At 49.7% G+C, this 11,058-nt stretch overlaps 1 protein-coding gene across 4 annotated transcripts in view; it reads left to right on the top strand.

Moving 5' to 3' along the window:
* Window positions 1-11,058, top strand: part of LOC142362140 (GRAM domain-containing protein 4) — a 76,252-nt gene that overhangs the window by 638 nt on the left and 64,556 nt on the right. For 3 of the 4 annotated variants that reach the window (XM_075427697.1, XM_075427696.1, XM_075427695.1), the window contains exon 1: window positions 354-462. The exons of the other annotated variant lie outside the window; for it this stretch is intronic. In XM_075427697.1, coding sequence (XP_075283812.1) covers window positions 434-462 — 29 coding nt within the window. In that variant the 5' untranslated portion in view covers window positions 354-433. Of the gene's footprint in view, window positions 1-353; window positions 463-11,058 lie in introns of those variants that run through there. 4 annotated transcript variants of the gene reach the window in all.

Here is an 11,058-nt window from a genome sequence, read left to right as displayed (position 1 = left end):
GCGGACGCCGAGCCGGGCGCACGGCTGGGCCCGCCTCCGCCTCCCTCCTCCGCCGCCGCCTCCTCCGCCGCCGCCGCCTCCGCCTCCTCCGCCGCGCTCCCGCGGGCTGCGCCGCCCGCCCCCGCCTCTGCGGGCTCCCGCCGCGGGGCCGCCGGGGGCGGGGCGGGCGCGCGGCGCGGCCCCGGCGAGCGGCTCCGGGCGCTGCGGCGGCGGCGGCTGCGCAGGGCGCTCGGCGCGGCCTCGGCGGCGGCGGCGGACGGGCACCTGCTGCCGGGCTGCCCGCAGCGGGCGGGGCGCCGCGCTCTGTCCGGGGCTCAGCGGGCGCGCCCGGCCCTGGCGGCGCCCGGCCCGGCCTGGCCCGGCCCGGCCCAGCGACCGGCGGCTCTCGGGGCGTCGCCTGGCTCCGGCGGCCTGGGCACCGCGGGAAGCGTGAATGAGAGTTTGCTCCGATTTACGAGCAGGGTGAGTAGAAATGATAATAATAATGATGATGATTTTTTTTATGTGCTTTATTTTTTCATCCGAGCCTTTGCGCCCCCAGCGCGGCGCCCACCTCCGCGGGCCGGGGCGGCGGGGACCCGCGGGCTGCGGTGCCTCCCCGCCGGGACGGGGAACCGGGGGGGGGGAGGGCTGCGGGGGGCCCCACCGCGGAGCTCGGCCTTCCGGGGCCGCCGCCGTGGTGCGCTGGCGGGGGCCGTGAGGCGGGAGCGGCCCCGCTCTGCCCCCCGCGCCCCTCCGGGCTGCGGCGGAGGCTGTGCGGGGGGCGGCGGCGGGCCCGGCGGAGCTCAGACCGTCGCGCCGGAGCGCAGCTCGCCCCGGCCGCTCTCCTGGGGTGCTGTCGTCGTCCCGGGGGGACCGAGCGGTGGCGGCTGGTGCGCGGCCGCTGCCGGACCCGCGCCTCGGAGCCCCCTCCTCTCCCTCCTGCCCCCCCCCCCCTCGCTGCCGGGGTGGGCGGCATCTGGGCCGCACTCGTTTGGGAAGAAGAGCTGGGAGCGTCGCGGTGAGGAGCGCTCTGGCTGGGGCTGGCTGCGTGTTGACGGTCGATAGCAGCCAGCGAGGTGCGGGTCTGGGTGCGTGGTGGTGCGGGGAGCTAGGGGCAGCAGGGCCGGGGGAGTGAGGCGCAGGAACGCGTGCCCCGAGGAGAGGGAGCGTGTGGCAGGGCCGTGGCGCCGGGTAAATGGCCGCTGCACGGCCCCAGCGGCCAGCCTGGAGCCCTGCGGAGCGGGGCCGGTGCGTGTGGGCCTGCTGCCTGGCGCCGTGGGTCGTCGCCGGGCTGGAGCGCGCGTGGAGCGAGCGGGGAAGGGACAGCGGGTCGCCGTGTCTTCGGGCCGTGCTTTGCTGCTGCAGAGTTTTGGATGGCGTGGACGTGGCACGGCTGGGCTCGTGTGAGCGCAGGGCGAGCGATGGACGGGCGCTGGGGCATGGCGTGCCCGGCGGTGGCTGCGGTCTGGCCGGAGAGGAGAAGCGTGTGGAAAACAGGGATCCCAGCCGTCTGACAGCATCCTTAGCTTTGAACGTGTGATAAGCAGTTTCATTCCTCAGCATTAGAGGTGTGAGCTGTTTCAGACCTTTATTTTTTTTAAGTGCCGTATCTAGTTATTAAAAAAGGGAGGGCTTTTGTAGTCCCAATCTGTGTCCTTCTGAAGCTGACATTTAAGTTACTAGCTGCGCAGCTGATAAAGTATAAGATCGATGGTGTTACGATACCAGATTTGGCAGAAATCCCTGAAGCCTGAGTTATGTTTCACTGTTTTTCATGTGGTGTCCACAAGTATGTTTGGCTCACCCCTCTGCCGTAATAAAGGTAGTTTTGGGCTGAGATGCCAGACGGAATTGAAGATGATGAGCCATGTCGTGCTTCCAGCTCTGCAGGTGAGCTCTCGGAGATGGTTTTGGCCGGTGCCAGGTGGGACTAACCTGAGCTAAAGTGGCAGACTGGTGGGCTTGGGGTTTTTTCTCTTTTAACTGCGGCACTAGTGAAGCCTGGTCTGCTCAGCACGCCCTGGGTCAGGGGGTGACTGTCGAGCGGCACGGGAAGGGTGCTGCTGCTGCTTGAACGTACATGTGCCACTCCTTGGCGTGGTATGACGTCTGCTCGGGGTGAAGGCATCACCCAGACTTTGACCTCCCACCTGCCCGCCTTGCCAGCATCGCCGTGGCCTGGTGACCTGATGTCGAGGAGGGAGGAACTGAGGGCGGCAGCTGGGAAAATCCTGTCCTGGCTCCGCTCTTCGGCGGGACTGGGTTTCAGAGAGGCTGGCAGAGGGGAGATCCCATTTGAGGAGGCAAAATCAGGGGCCTGACACGGAGCCCTGCTGTTTTCCTGGCTGGAAACGAATTCCTCGTGATATACAGCAAGTAGCCAATACAGAGGCAGCTCCCTGGCACCAGTCCTTCTCCTCTGCCCAGCGTGTGGTACTCGGAGCTTGTAGGAACTGAAGTTCGTTATGAGAGTGAATGGCTGGGCAGGATCACGTGCCAAAGAGATTCAATATTGCTTGAGACCTGGGGAAAAAAACCCCCAACTTTAATATTTTATTTTGGTAAGGGAACTTCTGCAGTGCCTGAGAAGTGATTAGCGCTGCTGTTAAAGGTCGGGTACGCTTCTGGGGCATGGGACATTGTGGATACATATGACGTGCGTACATGTGATGTACATATATGTGTAGTGTCTGCAGCATCATTCTGATACTGGAGTATTCACTCCTTAATGCAGAGACTTCAAAGCTAGGGAGGAGCATTAGCTGTTCAACCCCCAGAGCAATGACAGATCTGTTGGAAAATTAACAAAGACCCCATTTCATCTCGTTTTGTCTGCTGGAAAGTTGTGCTTTGTTTTTGGACTCGGTCACCACCAAATCCATAGGGATTATTGAAGATAAGAGACCGTTTTGTGTAACGTATAGTCCTGTTAACAGTTTTATGGTGAATATCATTTTATTTAAGGAGTAATAAGTCATGCTTCTTGATGTTTTGTTTCTTACAGGTTTAGAAAATAAATACTATTCAGGAATGGTTGAGTCAAGGGCAACATTGTACCTTGCTGAATTTTTGGGGTTAAAGCTATGTAGCTCTTCAATGGCTTGTCCCGGTCTCTTCCTCCCTCTCCTTAGCCCCAGTATTTATCAGGCATAGCAGTGATACTCTCTAACGTTGAAGTCCCTAAAGCCCTGGCCATTACCAGAGTACTCCAGTATTATGTGCAGAAAAATCTGCCATCCTGAGCTGGAGTCTCTCTTGTCCAAACTTGACTGCGTCAAGCCCAAAGTACACAATTTTCTAGCTTTATCCTGTACCACTGTGTCCTCTTCTTTCCTAGATAGATTTTTCTGAGCTAAATAGTATCTGTGTGGCAGCATCCATGCTAGGAGGAGAGGTGACTTCCTCTAATGTGTTATTTTCATTACACAGAGTTTGATCGGAGGGAAAGCTTTGGACAGTAAGTGCATAATCAGGGTCTTGTTGAGAAGGTTCTCTCTCTGCCCGCTGCCCTGGCCTTGCATGGTGGCAGGTTAATCCATGAAGTAATCTGTGCACAGAAATACAGCTGTCAAATGTAGCTTTTGGGTCATCATGTTGGGTACTTCCAGGGTTTGTGTGTTTTGATCTTGCAAGTTTCTGAACAAATGCAATTTTTCTGCTTTCGTCTTGTGGTCCATGCCATTGATATGGGGGACACAAGCACACACACACACAAAACAAAGAAGTCAGCCCTTTTCCTAGGAGGTCAGAATTTATTAAAACAGTTATAGATTAGTGGTGAACTCGCCTTAAAATTTGATGTTAGTGCTGCTTTTTGTTATGGCATAAGAAAATGAAGTAAGGAGTCTTTGAAGCCACTTCAGACTTCGTAAATATTAACAGACTCTGCAGTCTTCACAGCGAGTAAGTTCTGGATGTTTTTCTTCACCTTAATGGTACAGTCTCTTTTACACAGTAAATCTCATTGCTATAACTAAACTGAAAGAGCAGTTATCGGAGGCAAACCAAAAAAACTGTATTTGTGGTTAGGAGTTCTCTTGCTGGTTTTCCCCTCCTCTTGTTAACACCCAGTCCTTTCTCCTGGTGCACACTCTGGTAGCAGTATATTTAATTTCATGACTTACAAGACCAGATCTTCACAGGTACTGAAATGACTGGAGATGCGTTTTTTTTGCTTCTGAGAATAGTGAAAGGTAGAGATTCCTGATGTGTTCAGTTGTGTTTGAAAAATCCTTTTTATTTGCATCTTGGGTCGACATATGTGTTTAATACTTGCCTGTGTTAATGAGGAAGAAAAATGCTGGCAGTATTTTCTAAACATGCCTTGAGAATATTTAAAATTGTCTCTTTTAGTTTAAAAGCTACATCTGCATCTTAATAGAAACTGAAATTCTGTGAAGTTGCAGCTTCTTACAAATCCCGAGTTAATGCAGCAAGTTCTTTGTGATGGTCTGTGAAGAGCACATCGCCTGTTCTAGATACATATTAACGGGAACGCATCGAGCTTACTTGTTCTAGGTGTCTCGTCAGTGACCAAGGAGAACTAGTCTTTTAATTTCGTAGAATCATGTAATGGTTGAGGTTGGGAGGGACCTCTGGAGCTCATCTGGCCCAACCCCCTGCTCAAGCAGGGCCATGGCCAGATGGCTTTTGGGTATCTCCAAGGCTGGGGACTCCACAGCCTCCCTGGGCAACCTGTGCCAGTGCTCGGTCACCCGCACAATGAAAAGATGTTTCCTGATGTTCAGAGGGAACCTCCTGTGTTTCAGTCTGTGCCCATTGCTTCTGGTCCTCTCCCTGGGCACCACTGAGTAGAGCCTGGCTCCATCCTCTTTGCACCCTCCCTTCAGGTGTTTATATACGTTTATAAGGTCCCCTCCTTGAGCCTTCTCTTCTCCAGGCTGAACAGTGCCAGCTCTCTCAGCCTCTCCCCACAAGAGAGATGCTCCAGTCCCTTCATCATCTCCATGGCCCTTCACTGGACTCTCTCCAGTATGTCCGTGTCTCTCTTGTACTGGGGAGCCCAGAACAGGACCCCCAGCACTGTGCTGACCCAGCACAGCAAACATGAGCTGTGGCCTCACGTTTCCCAGTATGCTGTAAAACCGGGAAACTTCTAAAGTGAATTTTGAGCCTATTTTTTTAGGATGCAGGTCCGAGAGGTGTCTTTGACGCTGTGAGCCACTCATGCGGTTTCTCCGAGTGCTTTTGCACTTCCACAGGAGCTGATGGTTCTTGTTAAAAAATCCCAAACGCTTCAGCGTTTTCCTGATCCCATCAATGGAGGCTTTGAGAACTCTTTGACCTGTGATTAAGAGATTTATGGCAAGGTTTGCTGGCTACACACACCTAGTGAGTGTAGCCACTAGATGCTGAGTCACACGGGTATGTGTGCTTCTCGGGGTGTGTTCGTATGGACTGCGGTCTGGAGCAGAGCTCCTTTCGATTTGGAGTGAACACCTGCTGACGTTTGTGAGGGCACATCCTTGCCGTGGGCTGGTTTGGTTCCCCAGCAGCCATCCCGTGTGGCGTTGTACTCCTTCAGGGCTGACCTGCCTGCTCCGTGGGCACGGTCTACGTTACTGCGTGTCCCTTGTGACACACCTGAAGGTGAGCGTCTGTCTTGTAAACTACACCGGATGGAGTTCGGGTGCTTCCTCATTCCACCACATCTGTTTTGTGTGCTTACATGGGTAACTCTGTAGTGGATGTTAAATATAGAATTTGTAAACAGGGTTTTCATTTTTAGGTCAGCACTTTAGGTGCAGAGTAAAGCTGTTGGTGTAATGCACAGGAGGGAGGGAGGAGGACAAGTAAAAGGAATGAAGCACGAAATATCACTTTATCCTTGGGATTCTCATCAGACTCTGTGGCAGGGGACACCCTTGTTTCTTGACCACTGAGCTTCGCCTCCTGTATATCTAGGTGTGTGGAGTCAGTTAAGGTGGTTTTTTAAGGTTCTTAAAGAACACAGCAAAATTATGTGGAAAAAGCAGTCAGCAGTTGCTTGTCTTCTCCGTGTCCAAATACAGTGGTGAATAGATGCATTTTAAATTTCCAAAGTACTCCCCTGAAAGTAACTGCACGACATGAGAGGTCTATACTTATCTTAATTAAAGTGAATAAAGCCGTGCACTCCATGCTGGCCTGATGTATGCGATTAGTGACTGAGTGCAATTAGTTTCCAACTGCTAAAACTGTCTTATCGGAGCTCTCACTAGGACTGTCAGCAGTTTGTATTAGTATCTGGCATCACTAATGCTTGGCATTTTTTACCACGTTGTAAAAGCCACTTGTTCCTTCAATATTCATTTCAGGTATCAGATTACTTACATACAACACACTTCACATTCACTGGTTTGGAAACCAACCAGTTCTCGGAGACTGAAAATTAGTACCAGGTTTTTCAATGAAGGATACACAAGCATCTTTAGACGCTCTAAGCAGGGTTTATTTCATAACCTGCACTTTATCATTAGCTTAAATTTTGAAAAGTGGCTTCTTGAAGTTGGAAATGTGTGTGCAAAAGAGAGCTTCTTGAAAGAGTTTTAGCTCTAGAGCTACCTTCAGGAAAAATAAGTCCTCCAGCCTCTCACTGCAGATTTTACTACCTGAGGCTCCACGTTCTTTCTACATTCAGGAAATGGTTTGTATGTTTTTCTTCCCCTCTCTCTGGATCTCATCTCTGTGTGCCCAGTAACTGCATTTTAAAATAACTTAATGCACTTTTCAGGGTTGACAGCATGTTGTGACTCCTGGGGAAATGTAGCAGGGCTACAGAGAGGTGTGTGGGTTTGTAGCCGTCAGCAGTATTTAAGCAGTGTCACAGCCATAGGGCTGGGGACATGTGAGGCCTCTAGAGAAGGATCTCTTAAAACGTAGTTTGAAGGCCATGTGTACTCCGTGATACTGCGTTACGAGCCTGACAAGCATGTCTCTTTTCCCGTCTTGCTTCTTGTAGAACCAGCCGATGTCAGTAGCTGTACAGCTTCAGGGTCCCGCCTAGTTATGTTAGGACTGATGTGGGTGTCTAAACCCTGTAATTTACTGCAGTTTACTTCAGATCTGAGTCTAGGGAGCCTTGTAGTTGTGTGCTTTGGGCACAAGCTGCTTTCCCAGACATTCCTGTAGTAGCGTGACCGCTACCAGTATTAGGGTTTGTTCTAGGGGCAACATGCTGCCAGAAACTGGGTGAGTTCTGCTTTCTGGGTTGGCTGGAGGGGTGACGTGCCTAATTCGAGTCTTAGAGGTCTGAGCAGCGGAGAAGAGACCGATCTGAAAGTATCCGTAACCCTGTTCTGGGGGTGAAGGGACCTGAGCGTTTTGTAAGATGCACGGCTATTGCAACAAGATAGCACACTGCAATGGGAAAAAAATAGGATGTTCAGCACTCAAAGATGAAATGCTCTGTGCCTGCGGTGTGATGTTCCTCGCACTTAACGTGGTCCTTGATGATCGCAGCTTTCATTACCTGATTCCAAATCAAGCTGCAAGATGATCTGTAGTCTGGGATCCCATCTCTGAACTCGCTTTTGAGTTTGCGGCATTCTTCATCTTCCCTTTTCCTCGCCTTTTTCCTTGTGAGACAGGGAGTGATGCCGAGGGAGTTGCCTGCACGTGCAGTCCTGGAAGATCCTCTTGCTGACAGTGGCCAAGGGGTTTGATGCCCAGCGGCTGCTGTCCTGCTTGTGTGGGGCAAAGGCAGTTGCGAAGCGTGGGACTGGAGAGCAGCAAAACAGCCAAAGCATCCTCGTATGAGTAATAGTAGGGTGAGTTTGGGCTGTGATCGTCAGATAATAGTAAAAAACAGTTCTCTGGACTGCTGAGTCTTGCATCAGCTTGCAAGGGTTGTGTCATTGGAAGGAGTAGGGATAACCAGAGTCTGTATAACTGTGTTCTTTATGTAGACTGACTTTTCAAATCATTAAACCACTTCTAGGCATTATTCCAGTTGGATTAACTTTATAATTCTTTGCACTTCTGCAGTGTTTTTATCCAAGATCTTCATACTCCTCTTAAAGGCTAATCTACAAAGCAACCCAAAAGATACCGCCGAGTGTCCGAGGTCACCTTTTGTATGAAAACGTGGTGCGGCTAGGTTTTGTGTAAAGCCCTGCAGGGTCTTGGCAGCTGTGTGGGATCACCTGGGACTGTGCAATGAGGAATGTCCTTCCCAGCAGGCCACGGAGTGTCCGCTGGGACACGCTGACGCTGTGAGAGATGAGGCAGCTGCTGCAGGGTGCTGTGCTCCCGGGGTCTGCTTCAGCTGGAAGAGCTTGCTGGAAACCTGCAGGAGTTGGAACTAATGTCAAGAGTTTGCAAAACACTGCAGAAATGAGGACTGTGGTTTCTTCCAGGTTATCTGGAGCTAGCCCTGTTTTGTTTCAGGAAAACATTCTGAATATAAAGCTTTTGATGCTTAGGAAAGGGTCTGGGCCTGTTTTGAAGGATTTTTGCCTTCCCTCCCTGGCAGAGTTGCTCATGGGACTGATGAATGTGCGCGTGTTCGGCAGCTCTTATTCTTACTTTCAGTTGTGGGAGTTACCAGCCAAGTTGGGATAGTTCTGACTTCCACTTAAAGCTGTGTTAAGAAATGTTTTTACAGCAAATACACTTTTTCTGAAGCTACTTCTGCTTCTTTCCTGTTTCTTCCAGCAGCAACCTTTCCCCGGTTTGGGGGCTCTGCCAACAACGATTTCCTCTCGCGCTAGATCGCTTGTCCCTCTACAACAACACGTTAAAAATGAGTGAGGCACAAATGCCATTGCTTGGGATGTTTTACAGGAGGAATGTGGAGGTCACTTTGCTTAGCAGTTTGAATTTGCCTGGTGAAGCTCTCGGGCCCTGGGCAGGCCTCTGTTAAAGCAGGGCAGGGCCAGCATTTGCCTTTTGAATGAGAGGCAATGACCGATGTTTTCAGTCCGGCTTTCCTGGTGGAATTCAAGCCTGGCTGTGCAGAGTGTCCGATTCGGATTTCACTTGGATGCATACAGCTATGCTGGTTGGAGACCATGGGATCTATTCAAAACTCATTTTCTGTGTTGTTTTTAATACTTTGAAATTGCATAAATATTTTTTCTTTAGAGATAAGCTTCAAGTATTAAGCTGTTGTCCGTGACTCATTAGTCTGCTGTTGGTGGCAATTTATTGTCTTTGTTAAATCATGGAAAATCTTTCCACGCGGTTTGTATCCCTTATTGTCTGAAGCAAACGACATCTGTGTTATCTTACCCTGAAGGTGGCTTTCTTCTCAGCTGGCTAAAAGTTCATCATAATATCTGAGAGCTAATACAAAAGTACAGCAGACCTCACTCTGCACAGAAAATTCCATGTGTGTAATTTAACTGTTGAACAGTTGTGTTAGGTGAGTTTTGGAAACACTGCGTGGACTGACACAAAAAAAAGTGCTTGCTTTAAGGGTGGTGATTTGCTTTTTTTACTTTCTCCTCCCTTTTCAAAAGCCCCAGCTGAACCAAGTGTTGGTAGTTACATAGGCTGGCGTTTTTTTAGAGCTTTTTTGGTTCAGTGATTTAATTGCTATGAAGTTAATACTGCATTCTTGTAAAAGTCAGAAGGAAAGCAAGTAAAGACAGATACATGTACTGGAAAAGCTAAGAACCTTGAGAGAGACTGTCTGACCACAGATTGCTCGTTGTCTGAAATGGGGGATGAGAAACCGTGTTTAGGAAGCAGATGCATCGCTGATGCTTCCGAACCGTGGAGGAAATGCCAGACACCAACTCTTGTAGGTTAGCTACAAGCATGGAGATTTTCTTTCCTAGAAGTTCATAATAATTTGAAATAACTTATTTTTCTTTTTAAATAAAAATTAACCAGTAGATTGAACTCTTAAAGTTTTTTGCAAAACGCAGTCGTAGCTGGTGATGTGAGTATTGTCACTGGGGCATGGGGCAGAGCAAAGCGCTCTGCCTGGCAAGGTGGAAAGGACAGCTCCCCTGGTAGCTGGTCTGCTAAAGAAAACACCTTTAAATAAAGGTACTCAATTGCTTGAGGTTCAGTAGCCCTGTCATTCTTGAAGGGAGACAGCTTCTTCTGTCACCTGCATGCTCTTGTACGCACCCTCGTGTAGGAACACCAGTATGAAGTGGTCTGACCTCTTCGGTAGCCCTGTTAACTGATACACCAGATCCAAAGACTTTTTTTGGTACACGTGTGAGCTCTTAGTTGAAGGCCTTAGGGCTGGTTATACGCGAATTGGACCCAGCTTTCCCATCTTACTGTTTGTTGTGATTCCTGGGCACCCAGAAACTTTTCCAGTTACTGGAAAATGGTCGTCTTGTTCAGAAAAAACTTGCTTTCATGTCTTCTGGGTTGTCTGGCTGCCTTTTCTGAAGGAGCCGTTGTAGCAGGGCATGTTTTCTGTTCTGCTTGTTGCAGTACAGCCCTTGGAGGCCTGACGCTTCTGCTGGGCTGTGGGGTATCAAAGTTGAGTGCAGCAATAAAAACCCAGAACAGTCCTCGATTAAAAATGCTGTGTAGTTTCTGGAGTTTTTGTACTATCCAATAAATAGAAGGGTTTGGCAGGAGTATCGGTAGGATATGAATTATCGCCTTATTGTGTCTTTCCAGCTTTTTCTTTCTACCCTAAAGACAGCCTGTCCCTGTTTCTTGTCATCTCATCTTCCATGACTTAGGTCTTGCTTAGAACAGACTCCCATTTACAGCCATCCAAGTCCCTGCTTCAGTCTAGTCAGCCTGCCTAGATCCTGCAGTTGGATGAAGGCCCCAGGTTCCTACGACAAAGAAATTCAAAGATATCATCTTTCTTTCTACTCCCCCCCCCCAAATCAGAGGTTAGTGAGAATTCTATGCTAGCTGGTGGTTCGATCATGTCCTGCAGTCTTCAGCAGGCTTCTGTCATTAATGCAGGAAGTCTTGGAATTCCAAATTTCCATGACTTTGAGAGACTGTCTGTTAAAACATTTGTGTAGTGGAAACAAAAGGCTTGATATCCCCAAACAGAGAATTTGAGCCTGATTGGTAATTAAAGTTTTAGGATCATTCTCAAAAAGTGAAACCCATAGTTTAGTTTTTAAAATTCCAAAATTTAAATAG

This window comes from Opisthocomus hoazin, chromosome 8 (assembly GCF_030867145.1).
Source record: "Opisthocomus hoazin isolate bOpiHoa1 chromosome 8, bOpiHoa1.hap1, whole genome shotgun sequence".
In the NCBI taxonomy this organism is placed as follows: Eukaryota; Metazoa; Chordata; class Aves; order Opisthocomiformes; family Opisthocomidae; genus Opisthocomus; species Opisthocomus hoazin.
The sequence above is the reverse complement of the archived record's forward strand: the minus strand, read 5'-3'. Positions and strand labels throughout refer to the sequence as shown.